The 15644-nt window shown below is 40.5% G+C and overlaps 1 protein-coding gene across 6 annotated transcripts in view; it reads right to left on the reverse strand.

The window, feature by feature from the left end:
* The window catches only part of FBXW11 (F-box and WD repeat domain containing 11), a 126196-nt gene extending 111532 nt beyond the window's left edge, over positions 1–14664 (reverse strand). For 3 of the 6 annotated variants that reach the window (XM_055325301.1, XM_055325299.1, XM_055325298.1), the window contains exons 1-2: positions 14469–14664; positions 4362–4523 (exon numbers count right to left, since the gene is read on the reverse strand). Coding sequence is in view for 3 of the 6 variants with exons in the window: in XM_055325300.1 (XP_055181275.1) it covers positions 14469–14513 (45 nt within the window). In the remaining 3 variants the exon portion in view is untranslated. The remainder of the gene's footprint in view (positions 1–4361; positions 4524–14468) is intronic. The other 3 variants (XM_055325300.1, XM_055325296.1, XM_055325297.1) reach the window with 1 other exon arrangement.
* Between the last annotated feature and the right edge of the window lie 980 nt (positions 14665–15644).

Raw genomic sequence — 15644 nt, forward strand, 5'->3', positions numbered from 1 at the left:
AAAAATTCAAGGTGTAGAAGAATTGGTATAGCACACACACACACACACACACACGAAAGCTATGTAAAAATATGTTCAATTGCTAGAGCCAGAGAGAATGGGAGACTTTTTTTAATGTCTACTCCTTTTTGTACTTTATGAATCTTGTAGCATACATATATATAACATATCCTAAAAACCTTTTTGTTAAGTACTGATTTACTACAGCTATAAAGAACTCTTCATATCTCCATGCTTTCATTACCAAAACCATGCAGTTACAGATAATCTGGGAATTAGGGCCTGTAGTCAGTGTATAAGGTGAAGATAGCATACAGTAAACATCTGCCTTACAATCCCTTAAATAAAAATAAAAATAAACCCACAAATCCCTTAAATACATGCCACACTAGACTGACAGACACACCATCTCAAGAATTCCAACACAGCTAATTTTCACTCCACTTCAACAGTTCACTGTTTCTTCAACTGACTAGTGTACAAAATAGCTGGCTTGTCCTTAGGCCTCCTGTTGTGATGTTAAAAATGAGTGTCTTTAAAATACCATAATCACACTCATCACAGCTAGATGAGAAGCATTCAGGAATTCAGACAGGCTGAGAGAAGAGCAAATTTTCATTTCTCATGTCACACTTGATCCACAACCTTCACTGGTTATTTTCCCCTTTGTTTTTGTCACCAAATACATGGAACTTAATTTGTATAAATGCACATAAGACACACAGTGACAACCTAAAGTTTTAAAAAACACATTCCAAAAATCGTACCTCCATTAATTAAACAAACCATTACAATGAAAAAAGAAAAATACAACCCAAACATAATGGGCTGACCTGCAGACTGGGAACATACTGTAACAGAATACCCAGGTTCAGATGAAAAGGAGAGTGGTAACTCTGCTTGATCAATATCACATATGATTTCGTAAAATCATCATCACTTAGTTATAGCCCATTTCTTTATGTTAGCATTCCCATATACTAATACAGAGATTCTTCAATCTACATTCTAAGAAATCTTATAATTCTACTGAATAAAGTGAGCTACCACTGAAGCAAAATAAAAATTCCCAAATCCTTCTCATCCTGCTCTGATGATCATATTCCCAGTAGATACTTCTCTTGAAGGATTCACTGATACGCAGCTCAAATTCATTATAAATTAAATTCATTCCTTTTGCCCTCCTCACCTCCCATGCCCTCTCTGCTCTTCTTTTAGTATTCCTTATCTTGGAAGACAGTAAACATGCATTCCGGTGCCCAAGGCAAAAATCTAAAATTCATACTATATTCCAACGATCACCTACTCCAATAACCAATCCCCAAGTTCTGTAGATCCTACCATCTACATCTTTTTTAAGTCCACCCTACCTTCATCATGCCCACTGTCAATGCTTTGGTTTGCCTTCCTCATTGCTCACTTGAACTAACTGGTCTCCCTGCCTTTAGTCTCTTCAATCCATCTTGCACACACCTGAGAAATTAACTTCTTAAATATAAATTCAGTTATGTCACTCTATCTTCTTTCAGAACAGAAGGAACAAGAACAAGTCTCAAAGTAATGGTGTGTAGCAGGCTAAAAACAAGCTAATTTAATAACATGGTAAAATGCAAAGAGATAATGTACCACCTAGTTTATTTTTTATGAGTATGTTCTTATTCCACCCTACACTATATGACCAAATTAAATAAGCTAATATATCTGTTTTGGTCAAAAGAGGCTACAGGGAAGCAAAAAAGAACAGTCTTTCTCAGAGTCAAAAATGAATACAAAATGGATCACAGCAGCAATTAAGGCATTTATTTCCTTCAGTTTTCCGAAGGAAAACTAAGGGCTTCCCAGACCTATAAAGTCAAGAGTGCATTCAAGTTGAATGTACTAACTGGTCTAAAAATGAGTACCTTATTAGAAAATGTTTTTGGAAGTAAAAGCAAGGAGAGAAGGTGAAGGAAAGGTCTGCCATAGGGAAAAACCACCCATCCTTACATAAGCTGAATGAGGTTGTCTCAGTCCCAGTCCAGCAAGTATCTCACTTTTCCAGTTGAGTCCAGGCTAAGTAAGCCACCTGACTATGACCTGACCTGGGAGGTCAAGCCTATACACATAAAAACAATATTCCAGGCATTTAGCTTGAGTCTTCAGGTCCCTGTGACTGTTTCTTATTTGTAAAATTTAAACTGGTATTAGGAACTAGTAAGCAAAACTACCTATCAAAAAAGTTTATATTAATCATACCAACATGCACATGTCATTATTAACTAGTAAACTTGAATTCTGGCTTTACACATCAGTCTCGCACTGCTGGTTAATATTGGTCTACACCTGGGATAAGAAGCTGCTTTGAGCATGTTAACCAGATCAGATTTCTAAGAGTTTTAAACCAATGACCAGACCTACGATGAAGGTAAATTCTAAAACTGCCTGTGGCTATTTAAATTTAAATTTAAATTAAACAAAATTTAAAATTCAGGTCCTCAGTTACAGAGTCACATTTCAAAATAGCCACATGTGACAAGTGACTACCATATTGAACAGCGACACTGAACATTTCCATTACCGTAGAAAGCTCTACTAGGCAGCATTGTTCTGAAAGATAGCCTCCAACAAACCCTACAGTGAATCCTCTTGAAACAGCCCGATAGCCTCGGATGGCTAACACAGAACTGAGATCTGGACTGCTTTCTGACAAAGATCATAAGTAGAGACTTGACAATTGTTTCCTTTTCCTTTACAGTGATTTCAGTTTTAGCCCTCAGGATTTCCACCCCTCTTTTTAATCACTGGATGACACTAGATACTAGAGACAATACAGCATGGACTTCAGAAGCACATTCTCTGAAGCTAGGTGGCCTGGATGCATACCTCATCTTTGTCTCTTACTAGACATACAACCTTGGACATGTTATTTAATTATCATTCAGTTTCCTAATCAGTAAAGAAATAATGGTACCTACCTCATTGGGTTACTATGAATATAAAAAATTTATATATATAAAGCACTTATAATTGTGCTCAATACAGAGTAAGTGCCCACTAAGTGTTAACTGCTATTATTTCTATTACTACCACTACCACCACCACCACCCTCACAGCTCTTCAAATGACAAGGGTGGAAAATGCTCACTTAGGAGAAACATTAGCAAAAATAACGGAATTAAACTACAACAAGGATCACAAAACCAGGATATCAGTCTATGGCAAAAAGACATTTTTTTAAGATAAAAGGAAATGAATAATATAGAAAAAATATTAAATACCAAAAAAAGTCATGTTTTCAAGAGAGTTGCCAAATACTATCTTACTTGTAAGGCTGACAAACCACAGGTCAAAAAAGTCCACATAATAAGCTACTAAGCTGTTTAAATAACCAATAAAAACTAAGGAGGAACTGAGAAGATACAGGTTCGAGTTCACTAGAGCAAATGATACTTCCCTGTATAAACCATGTTTTGACATTTAAATGCATTGCCTCTCTTAGACTCCCTAAATTACCTTTATATTCACTTGATGAATTGACTGAAGATCTTCTAATTTCTTCATCAAGCAGAAAGAGCACCAGATATAATTAAAATACTATGCCAAACAATGATCTATCATGTGTTTTCCAAGTGGAAACCCATTACAGAAAACCACACCTTGCTCTTGCAGATGCACAATTTGAAAATCCAGAAGCTGAAGTACAAACTTCAGCATATCCAGTCACATGGAAAGAGCCAGAACTTTGGAAACAAAGACCAAGCCTAAAGCTTGGCTTTGCCATTTACTAGCTGTATGACCCTGGGCAATTTGCACTGACTCAATGCTTATGAGCTTCATTTCACTAACTATAAAATATAAGATAAAGCATGTGCCAATCAAGTAAGAAATATATGTAAAGAGCCTTTAACAGTGCCTGGCACCTAACAGATGCTCAATAAACAGATCCTACAGTTCGTAAATCTTCCTGAGAAGACCCTCTAAGAGTCTCAAGAATAAAACACCACTACTTTACACAGTAACTACAAGAACTACTGTGACCAGGTATGAGCTATAAATCATGAGATAATACCTGGAAATTATCACCTGTTTTCCATATTTTACAAGCTATTCCCCAAATTTCCCTTTTTTACTGTATTCCTTGTCTGTTTGACATTTGGGCCTACGATAAAAGTAACTGCACTTCTTACACTAAAACAAAGTGTCTTCTAGCAATTCTGCCACAGACACCTGCACCAATCCATCCCAAACATGAACACTCTATCTAGCTATCTAACATTTCTTCCTTTCTATGTCAATGGAACAAAGTAGAGAAATTTTGTGTTGTAAGTTTCTTTCAGTGAGTTGAGTTCCACATAACAAAATAATACAGGGTGATTGCTTACCTGGACAATATTTTGTACTTCAGATCCACCAATCCAGAATGAATGGGAGTATTCCCTTTCAGACTAGTCTGAGAAAAGACAGCAGTCAAGCAGCTTCCAAGATGCTTTCCGTTTACTGTATCCAGCTTTCTTCAATAAAATCCCAAACATGCACTTCGGTAACTGTTGGAAGACAGAAAGCAATCCATGCACCCACCATGGCACCAGCGGCAAAGGACAGCCACCAAGAAATGGAAGGAAGGGCCAATGGAGTGGTGGATCTGAGGCACAGAAGAAAAGTTACAACCCCTGAGTCAGCTATTTGGTATAAAAGTTCCACAGCAGCGTTCCTCACCTCTAAGCTTACAGAAGGATAAGAAATTCTACATGGCAAAGAAGGAAACATCCCTAATATTAATTTTTACTCATGATAAATATGCAATTCCAAATGAGTGCAGCTAAAAATTTACTCTATTATCCACATAAATTGCCCCAGACCATTCAGCTACAATGAACTTCCTTATCCATTTTCTAAAACCACTCCTCCACCATTACAAAAAATTTGTCAGCCAAAATTAATGATATGGGAGGGCTCACAGGTATCTCCCAATAAAGATATTTAGGCACCTAACAAGAAATCTTTTAGTTGGCTACATATAAGACATCAAATCTACACATTACCCAAATCTTCAACCCTCACCTGATAGGACATTTTAAAAACACATGGCATAATTTTAAGCATGAACCTCTGATTCAATCCCCCACAATGGCCAGTCATTGGGTAAACTAAGGAAAATTATAAAAAACACTAATAAAAATTTACTACATGACACCTTCAAATACATAAATCCATTCCACACATTATATCAACGTTCTTTTACTACCATACCAACTTTTCCATTAGGCTGCAAATATATAAACAAAATATAAGGGAGAGAGAAAGTATTCAACAGGGTAACACAGATAAAAACTTTAAAAATCAGTCAAGAGACTGTTAAGTTACCTGCACATGAATTTCCTATTTCCTCAATTGCCACCCTATTGCCAAAATGTTCCTGCAGTAATTATAATACCTACCTTTATTTAAGGGCTATTAATGGGCCAGGCCCTTTACATTAGTTATTCATATTTAATTCTCAAAAAAATGAGAAGAAATAATTTGCCCAAAGTCCCACATCTACTAAATGGTAGAGACCATGCCCTTTCCACTGAACACTGCAGCCTGCCAAGTCTAAGGATCAGAAAGGCCATGATATTCCTGAGGCAGAAGAGACAGAGCTTTACTCTCAAAGGTCCTGAGTTAATTAACGTCAGAATGGAGAAGTACAAAAATACCAAAGAATAAATATTTCAGCCTAGCTGTACTAAAATACAACTGAACCAGTTAAAGTCATCCTGAAAGGGCTAACTCTCCATATCTTGGCACTTAAAAAAGCATTTCTTTAACAGAGGCATGCAATTCTGAGGCTCACAATATTAATGGTAAAATACATGATGTTGTCCAAGTTAAGTCTCTGTGTTTAGCAGAAAAGATTGTGTGACAAAGAATTTCAAATCCAGGTGAAACTGAGGAATTTTTAAATTCCAAGATTTGTCAATAAAGGGGGGGATCCCTGGGTGGCGCAGCGGTTTGGCGCCTGCCTTTGGCCCAGGGCACGATCCTGGAGACCCAGGATCGGGTCCCACGTCGGGCTCCCGGTGCATGGAGCCTGCTTCTCCCTCTGCCTGTGTCTCTGCCTCTCTCTCTGTGTGTGTGACTATCATGAATAAATAAAAAAAAAAATTTTATAAAAAAAATAAATTAAAAAAAAAGATTTGTCAATAAATAGTCCACAGGCTGGGATGCCTGGGTGGCTCAGCAGTTGAACGTCTGCCTTGGCTCAGGGCGTGATCCTGGGGTCCTGGGATGAGTCCCACAAAGGGCTCCCTGCATGGAGCCTGCTTCTCCCTCTGCCTGTGTCTCTGCCACCACCCCCCTTCTCTCTCATGAATAAATAAATAGTCTTTTCAAAATAAATAAATAAATAAATAATCCACAGGCAATGACTAAAGAAGTTCTGGTTTATCATATTGTAGGCAAAGCAACGAGAATGACTGAAATACCAGTCTATAATTAGCCTCACCATAACAACCATATGGAAGTATCCTAATACTCACAACTTAAAAGAGCTCACATAAGTGAAAGCTCCAGCAAAGATAAGTGCTCAAGCTTCTCCCACTAAGTGATACTACCCTGGAGCCCAAGAATAAACTGGAAACCCAATTTTGATAAAAGCAGCTAGTGAGCTATGGCTAGTAGCTAATTGCTAAAAGAATATATTCTGCTTTTCAAAGTATAACTTACTGCTATAACCAAAATGTTGAACAATTATAGCAAAACACAACCACAATCTAATGGAATCCTTTCTGAACTTCTTGAATCACCAAGTCTTTTCCTGTATTCCTGTGTTAATTTTCTTCTTTTCCCTTCAAATATTTACTAAATGCCTAATTGGCACCAGGCCTTATGCTAGGGCTGCAAAGATTAATAGAAGCCAGGTCAGGAGTGTAAGGACTGAGTTCTTCCTCTCCTCTGCTCCTTTCTCTTTGAGTCTCCCAAATAATCATTTAGGAGAACCAAAATATATTTATTATTAGTGCCCAAAACTGGTTAAGTGTTCTCAATTTAACTCTTAAAAAAATAAAAAATAAAATGACTCAAATTCCTTTTTCTCAGTAGTAGAGCTCTCACTTAATTTTTCTTCTGAGGATCTGAGGCAAGCTATTAGAACGGTTTCCTATATTCATTATATTATTGTATTTACCCATCTCTCTACTCACAGACTTTTTTTTTTTCATCTTACATACTAATATCCCACTGCTTCTACTTCACAGCTTTCCAGTCTATGAACTAACCATGAGCGGGAGTATCCTAAAAATGTTTCCTGCTGACATCACAGAATTCTGCAATCTTTGAATTTTGTGAAAACAAAAATAAGATCCAGATTAGAGATACCCTACTGGATTGTCAGGTCTTCCTGGTTTGTCTCTCATTTGCCTACAAAGACAAACTTCCTGTTAGGCAATTGTGATCAACAGAAACTTAACTGAGGCTAACAAGCACATTCTTGACCGACAGGTTTTTTCCCCCTTTGTCAACTAATTCAATGAACAATACAGCTCAGGAGGAAATCTGTATAATACTCACTGCTTATTCTGTTAAAGGTCAAAATCATCAGTTTCATTGAAACAAGAACTCCAAAAATCTTAATTTCCTCATCAAAATTAAATCAATCAATCATAAATCACAATGCTCAATGTTAATACGAACTAATCACCAGTCCTGTACTACCAGCATACCTAAAACAGAGTTGAGTGGGTTCTCTCTGTAGGTAGAGTACAGGTCTAATTATGCTTAATTGGCAATTCTTAGTAATTTTAATACTACTTCCACTTCCCAAGTTTCCAATACTGATTCTGTATGATTTCATCATTTCCCCTAAAGATAGGTCATTAAACAGACTGCTAAAAGCATCTCAATGTCAGGCCTCTGTAGAGCCTCACAAATAAATACATGCACAACTAAGCGGGGAGGTGGGGGGGCGGTAGATTAAAACATCTGCCTTGACTGTGCTTCACAGAACCCAGTCCCTGTAGTTGTGGGGAAGTTAGTATGGCAAGCAGTTGCTGAGACAAGCATCTGCAAGGACCCTTTCAAATACGACTCTCCCCATTATCCCCCCCGCCCCCAACAACTTGGAGCAAAACCTACATTTTCTTTTTACTGATAATGAAATCATAGCACAGAAAGGTTAACTTTCTTAAGGTCACACAGCCAGTAGGTGACAGAGCTAATATACAAACTTAGGTGCTTCTCTATAAGGCCTATACCCTTGCTGCTAAAGCATGCTTTTCTAAGGTCATAGAATCCTCAGAATTTACCGACTCCAGCAAGTTCACATCCACAGATAGAAAAAGAATTTAGTCTCCTCAATACCTTGTATCAACCACTCTCTGAGATGTATGTAAATCGTGTAAAGTCTGTAAATAATGGTTTTTAAATGTCTACGGATGTCTGTTCATCACACACCACCCTCCTCTTCTGCCTTATCAGTCTTTTTCCTTTAGTCATCTTCGCCTTTATCTTAAAGTTATCAAAAGTAAAACATTAAAAACATTTCACATCATGAAAAAAAAACCCTCACATTAATTTAAATCAATGTATCTACTGCACACCCAGGTACTAAGCATTATGAAGGATTCAAAAGACAATGTAGCCTCTGGAAGGGAAATTTAGACATGATCACAAGATTTTATGATACACAGAAGGGGGATAATAAGTCCCATAAGAGTTAGGAATAGATTATGATAAGAATCATTACTACAGGTGAGAATTATCATATAGACAGCAATAATGCACATCAACAATCGACAGGAAAATTCATCAATACTTACTGAACGCATACTCTAACAGGGCACTGTGAGTTTATCACTTAATAGGGGACACAAACAGGAAACCATAATACGAACCTAGAATATGTTACGTGCCACAACATAAATACAAGGTGCCAGAATTCATTCATTTCATTTAACGGTGAACATCATATAGGCAGTGCTCTAAAAACAAAACAGTATGTGCCACCATAATGTAAACTGACATCAAAAGAGATGGCATCTAAATTGTTTTGAGTAGACAGGACTTTCTCAGTACAGGTGGAAGAGAGAATTGCTGAGATTTGACCCAAACAAATTGGTTTGACCCAAATTGGGTCAGAGAGCCAACTATTAGGTCCCCCCAGTAAATATCAGTAGCCTTCAATACATGGACGTGGTTAATATCAGAGCTGACAAAAATAAATAAATAATAATAATGTGAGCAAAATCTGAAGAGCCTTGGTCTGCCATTTGGCTGAATTAGAGAATAAGTAAAGAATGTGGGAAGAAAAGCTGGAAGAGAATCTGGAACTGAAATTACTATGACTTGAAATGCTTTCTTTCCTTTAAAGTATAAATACCACCAGGTGGAACCCAGGAACCACAGAGTACAAAATTCATAGGATCAAACAGCACTACTCGGAGGGATATACAGTTGATCCTTGAACAACATGGGAGATTAAGGGCACTGAAACACGTAACAGAAAATCTGCATATAACTTCTGACTCCCCAAATACTTAACTGCTAATAGCCTACTCTTGATTGGAAGCCTTATCAATAACATAAACAAGTAATTAACACACATTTTGTATATCCTATGTATCATATGTTGTATTCTTACATAAAGCTAAAGAAAATATTAAGACAATTATAAAGAAGAGAAAATACATGACAGTACTACACTGAAAAAGAAGAAAGAAAGAAAGAAAGAAAGAAAGAAAGAAAGAAAGAAAGAAAGAAAGAAAGAAAGAAAGAAAGAAAGAATAAATGGACCAGGAAGGTCCAAACAACGCACATTTTTCAAAAGCCAAGTGACTGGCTGTGCTGCTCTGTGAATCTATGTAATGACCTAGTGATTTTCCTGTGCTGTTTTCAGATTAGAGCGGTCAAGAGCCAGGGGTACCAAGACATTTGCACAGGATCATGTTTGTCCTCGTCAATTCTGAAGGAACATCTAAACTACTCCAAACCAAGAGCAAAAATTGGTATACCTGAACCACAGCCTCCTGAGGCAGGTAATGCCTGCCTATAAATACATACGTGGTTTATTTCATTCAGACTCTATTTAAACTTTTGTCTATTTTTTTTAAACTTTTGTCTATTTAATCTGCGTTTGGTAAAACACATGGTTAGGAGCACATAAGGATAAGTGATAATGACAAACTAAGATCCAATTTCTTGAAAGAGTCACTAAATCCACTTATTCCACTTAGAAAACCAATGACAGGAAGAGGAAAAAATCCAAAAAGAAAAAATTGAAACATCCTCCACAACTTCATTTAGTTTCTTTCATCTCCTTGGCCATGTAGCCTGCCTGTACTTTAACAAGCTCTGAAAAGGCATTGATACCTTACATTCTTAAGAAGGTCCAACATATTTTACCTGTATTACTAAATTCAACAAGTAATACAGCCACTTAGAGATAACACAAAAGGAAAATGAGTCACTTAAAGTCACTTAGCAAAGAGGGGAACCATCCAACAGCTAACAATTGAGTATAAACTGCCCATTAATTTGTGTTTGGGGAAGGAAGTGGGCATGGCATGCCTTCACACCCATAGAGGAAGCAGGGTTCCGTTTCCTAACTCCAAATATCAATTTCTGCTATCTTCTACGAGGGAAAACTTACCATCTTTCTCTTCCAACCAGCAGTTCTGTGAGTGCTTTCTAGTAATGAGGGCCCGAATATCAACTCTTATTCCTAACTCAAGCATTAGTAAACATCATAGGACACATAATGCAGTTTTAATACTTTCCAGTGAGGTCCATCACACTAGACATAGCCTCATAAACTTTGGATACTTCCAAATGGATTACTACTTTTCTTTTTTTTGTTTTAATTTTTTTTTTAAATTTATTTATGATAGTCACACAGAGAGAGAGAGAGACAGAGACATAGGCAAAGGGAGAAGCAGGCTCCATGCACCGGGAGCCCGACGTGGGATTCGATCCCAGGTCTCCAGGATCGCGCCCTGGGCCAAAGGCAGGCGCTAAACCGCTGCGCCACCCAGGGATCCCGGATTACTACTTTTCTACCTCATTAATAATACACTCATTTTACCAAAGTCGGAAATTTCAAAAATAGTTCCACAAACTAGGTACAATAGTGGTCCAATATAAGGCCAAGAAAAGTCATTTGGTGGTTAAATTATTATTAGACTATCAGCAATTATAAATTCAGTTGTCTCAGTCAAGAGTTTATAGTCTAGGGACGCCTGGGTGGCTTAGCGGTTAGGCGCCTGCCTTCGGCCCAGGGCATGATCCTGGAGTCCCAGGATCGAGCCCCATATCAGGCTCCCTGCGTGGAGCCTGCATCTCTCTCTCTGCCTATGTCTCTGTCTCTCTCTCTCTGTGTCTTCATGAATAAATAAATAAAATCTTAAAAAAAAAAAAGAGTTTATAGTCTATATTGAAGACTCCATGAACCCTATGGGAGGTAGGTCAATTGGAAAAGCAATCTTTGTGGACCGAGCCTGAGGCAGAGGTAGGAATCACAAGACAGGTGGAGGGGTATATTTTGGAGATTGAATTATTAGGCTAGCACCAGCTTTATTTCTTAGTAAACTAAAAAAAGTACAAGTAAAAAAAGAAAGAAAGAAAGAAAGAAAGAAAGAAAGAAAGAAAGAAAGAAAGAAAGAAAGAAAGAAAGAAAGAATCAAATCAAAGGAAGTGGAAGGATGAAGATTAAGAAACTGGAGATGCCCAAAAAGTCTGTTTCCTGTCTTTAATATTAGAGCACTCTCTAGAGTATCAAATGAAAGTTATTATCCTGTTAACCATTAAGTACCAGACTGGTACAGGCACCACAATCACAAATATTTAAGTACTGAAGCTGACTCATAAAAATCGAAAAATATTTCATGCTTTAGGCTTTCAACATACCATCAGTTTAACCCATTCCTTTCTTTCAATCATGTTATTTTGAAACCAATATAAAAAGTACTTTTAACCTAGTTCTGGAAACTGTCATTAAATTACAGTGAATAGGGATCCCTGGGTGGCGCAGCGGTTTGGCGCCTGCCTTTGGCGCAGGGCGTGATCCTGGAGATCCAGGATCGAATCCCACATCGGACTCCCGGTGCATGGAGCCTGCTTCTCCCTCTGCCTATGTCTCTGCGCCTCTCTCTCTCTCTCTGTGACTATCATAAATAAATAAAAAAAAATTAAAAAAAAATCTTATTAAAAAAAAATTACAGTGAATACAGGGAGCTACATGCAATTAGATTTTAAGGCATTATCATTCCTACATACAATCCTGGATTTACTAAATCAGTTGTTAAATACCTGTCCTATCTACTATACTAAGATAAATACATATATGGTCATGAAAAGGGTTGCTGAAGAGTCTTAACTGGTATCCCTTTGAAAGAATATCAAAATCTGAATATGAAAAGTCATTTCAAAATTGATCTTTGTTAAATTTTCTGAGAATCCCAGTTTATAATGTCCTTGAAAGGCTGAAATACCTTTTCAGATCATAAGCAAGTAAAATCATGTATAATCAAAAACTTTTTTAAAGTCATGAGCATGAAAAACCAATAAATTTAGGCCAGAGATTTTTTTGTTTTACCATTCAAAAATACTAAATTAATTACACTGTATTTCTTCTATTTCTTTTGAAAATAAAGACATTTTATTTTTTAAATGGAAATGGAAGGAGCACAGAACAGCCAATTTCAAAGGCACCAAGTTACAGTCTTTCAATATGAAGCACTCCTCCAGTTGTGAGGACATGTACTGTACATCCATTAGAATACATATTATATATGGAATTCCAATAAGATATTTTACCAAAATAACCCCTATAAAATTTCCAGAATGTCAAAGCCTTCACTACAATAGTTTGATAAATTACACTAAAAAGGAAAAATTACTTAATGAAAATCGAAATTCACACGTGACAACATCCTTTAAAAGGCAAGCACACGTGTGAGCACACAAAGCAGAACCAACCAAAGCTTTTTTTTTTTTTTTCCCCCTAGTTTTAAAGAATACTGGCTAGTTCTGTGAATTATGCAAAGGGCAGCAAATACTAAGCTGTGTATTTATGCTACTGTACTTCCATTTTTAAAACACGCATCTCAACTCCCCAGATACCATCATCCACAGAAACCATGCAGCTAGCTATCCAACAGACTTTGTGTCACCATTTATTATTTATAGCATTAAATGAGGGAAGTGGCTCTGATGTCACCGACCCTACCCAGTGGAATCACTGACTCAATAAACATTTTCACACTGGAGAAAATCTGGCTAGGAAAACATTTTGCTGGGTTAAGTAGATTCTTTCACCTTTCCTCTCAACCCAGGGGTAGGGGGTTGTTACTGTGGTAGGAGAGATACAAAGAAACTGTCAAGGTTTCCACAGGAAGAAACCCTGGGCATGTCCGTTGGCTGAGGTAAAGACTTCCTCCTCCCAACTCTCCAGAGCCCGGGCTGATTTCCCCAATGTTCAAATTGGCAGGTAACAGCTGCCATGTTTCTTTTCTTCCACCGAATCATCTACCGAGCACCAAGTTCTTCGCTTCTACTAGCCACTCTCTCGTAGTTCTGTTTCTAAAAACCCCTTCTGGCTCCAAGTCGTAAAATGGAAAGCGGCTGGGGTGTCCTTAGGGCCGGGGAGTCTGGTATGGCTACCAGTGGTCTGTAATAGAAGAGGGATCGCTTCCCCTAGGGGCCCAGGATTCTCTATTTTTTTTTAATAGGAAAGAACTGGCGGCAGTGAGGAGGACAAACCACCCCCCACCCCCCCACCCCCATTTTCCCAAAGCAACGCTGGGAAACACCAAGTTGCGGTTTTTCTTTCCTGGGAGATGGAATCCAGAGTACCTGGGGCCTCGCTATGCAAACATCCCTCACCGCGGAGTAGGAAACCCTTTGTCCGAGAAGCCGGACACCACAGGGGCCGGGAAAGAGGCCCCTGTCCGTCAGAGCCTCAAACCCCAGACCTCCCCACCTCCACCCCTGGACGGCCTATCCCGGCATCCACACAGCCCTACGCTGGGGAGAGGGTGCTGAGGCCCCTACTAGGACGCGGAGACCGAGCCCTGACCCACCTCCTCCGTATCCCCCCCCCCCCCCCCGCCCACCACCATCTCATTCGGCCTCAGTGGGGCTTGCAAGAAAGGTGCAGGCCTGCGCCGGGGAAACAGAGCGGGGAAATCTCCTTCTAAGAGAAGGAGAATGAGATGCTACAGCGAGCGTGAGCTAAGGCCACAGCATAAGCTAGCGAGGGTCCTTCGAGAGATGGGCCCGGATATAGGACAGAGGGAGGAAGGAGAACCGAGGAGTATGGAGGGGGCCGGGCCAGGGCCGGCCTGAGATCTCGAGGGATCCGGAGGAAACGCGCCAGCCCCGAGGCCAGGGAAAGCGAGGACCCAGGGCCGGGCCAAAGCAGCCGGGAAGGCCCGGGGCGGCCTCGCGCCGGACGCTGAGGCGGGCAGGCCCGCCCGCGGCCGGCCGGACGGAAGAACGGTCCAGCGGGCCTCACTCACCATGAGCTCGATGGTCTTGTCCTCAATCACCGAGTCGGGCTCCATGGCGGCCCCGGCGGCCCCGCCTCGCTCTCCCCGCGCAGCAGCGAACGGCCCGGGCGGAGGAGGCGACGGCGGAGGCGGCAGAGGCGGAGGCGGCTATCTTACCCACTCTAGCTGCCAGCCCGCCCGGGCCGCCGGCAGCTCCGCCCTCCCCCTCGGCGAACGCAGTACGCAGACCGAGGACTACAGCTCCCAGCAGGCGCCGGGGGCCCCGCAGAGCGCTGTGGGAACGAGAAGTCAATACCGGGCTAATCTCTCTTGGCACCCCGAAGCTGAATTCTGAGCCGAAAGTAGCACTGGACTGTGGACATGGGGCGTGCAAACCTAAAGAATTAAGGGCCCCCTCAAAAGAGGGCCTCGGGAACGCCGCGACTACATGTCCCAGAAAGACCTGCGCGCGGGTTCTCCTTCCGGCTAGCTTCTCCTGACTTCCTGGCAGCCTCCGGCGACTCGGACCGGGACGGAAACTTCGGAGATCCTGCCTGTGAGACCGGTTTCCGCACATGCGCAGTCGATGCCGCAGTGCCCAGTCTACGCCTAGGTAGCGAGCGACGCGGCTGGTCCGCGAGCGTGCTGTGGTAGGGACAGATGTTGGAGACAGGTGGGTTCTAGGTGCACTAGGAGGGCTTGGGGCTCGGGTGTAGGAGGGACCAGCAAGCGAGGGAACGTCGGGCAAAGGAGAGGCTCTGAGAGGATGGGCAACCCAGAAGTGAGAGGTTCGGAAATTTCGTTGGGGAAAGTGGGTTTATGGCGATGAACTGCGGTATTGTCTGTACGCACCACGAAGTGGGGGTGACTGAGAGATGAAAGGGAACCTGTGTATACTGAGCCCCTCTTACTCATTCTTCAGAAAATAATTGTTTTTTAAACTTTCAGACTCTGCCAGGTCTGAAGTCAGCTCCGAACTTTACAAGGAAGGACTCTGTTATCATGGTGCTTGATTCTGGTGGTGGGAAAATAGACATTAACCAAAAGAGGAGGCGCTAAGGAGGACCGCAGCTGAAGACCTGGAGACTCTTAGTGAAGTCGGCCTTCAGCTCTGTGTGAACTTTGTCAGGTCGATCCGCTAACCGAAGGCCGTCGGGTACATACTGATTGAGCAAGTTGAGTTTTTTACTGGCTGCAGGGAGGGAG

The sequence above is a fragment of the Nyctereutes procyonoides genome, unplaced genomic scaffold (genome assembly GCF_905146905.1).
Source record: "Nyctereutes procyonoides isolate TBG_1078 unplaced genomic scaffold, NYPRO_anot_genome, whole genome shotgun sequence".
In the NCBI taxonomy this organism is placed as follows: domain Eukaryota; kingdom Metazoa; phylum Chordata; class Mammalia; order Carnivora; family Canidae; genus Nyctereutes; species Nyctereutes procyonoides.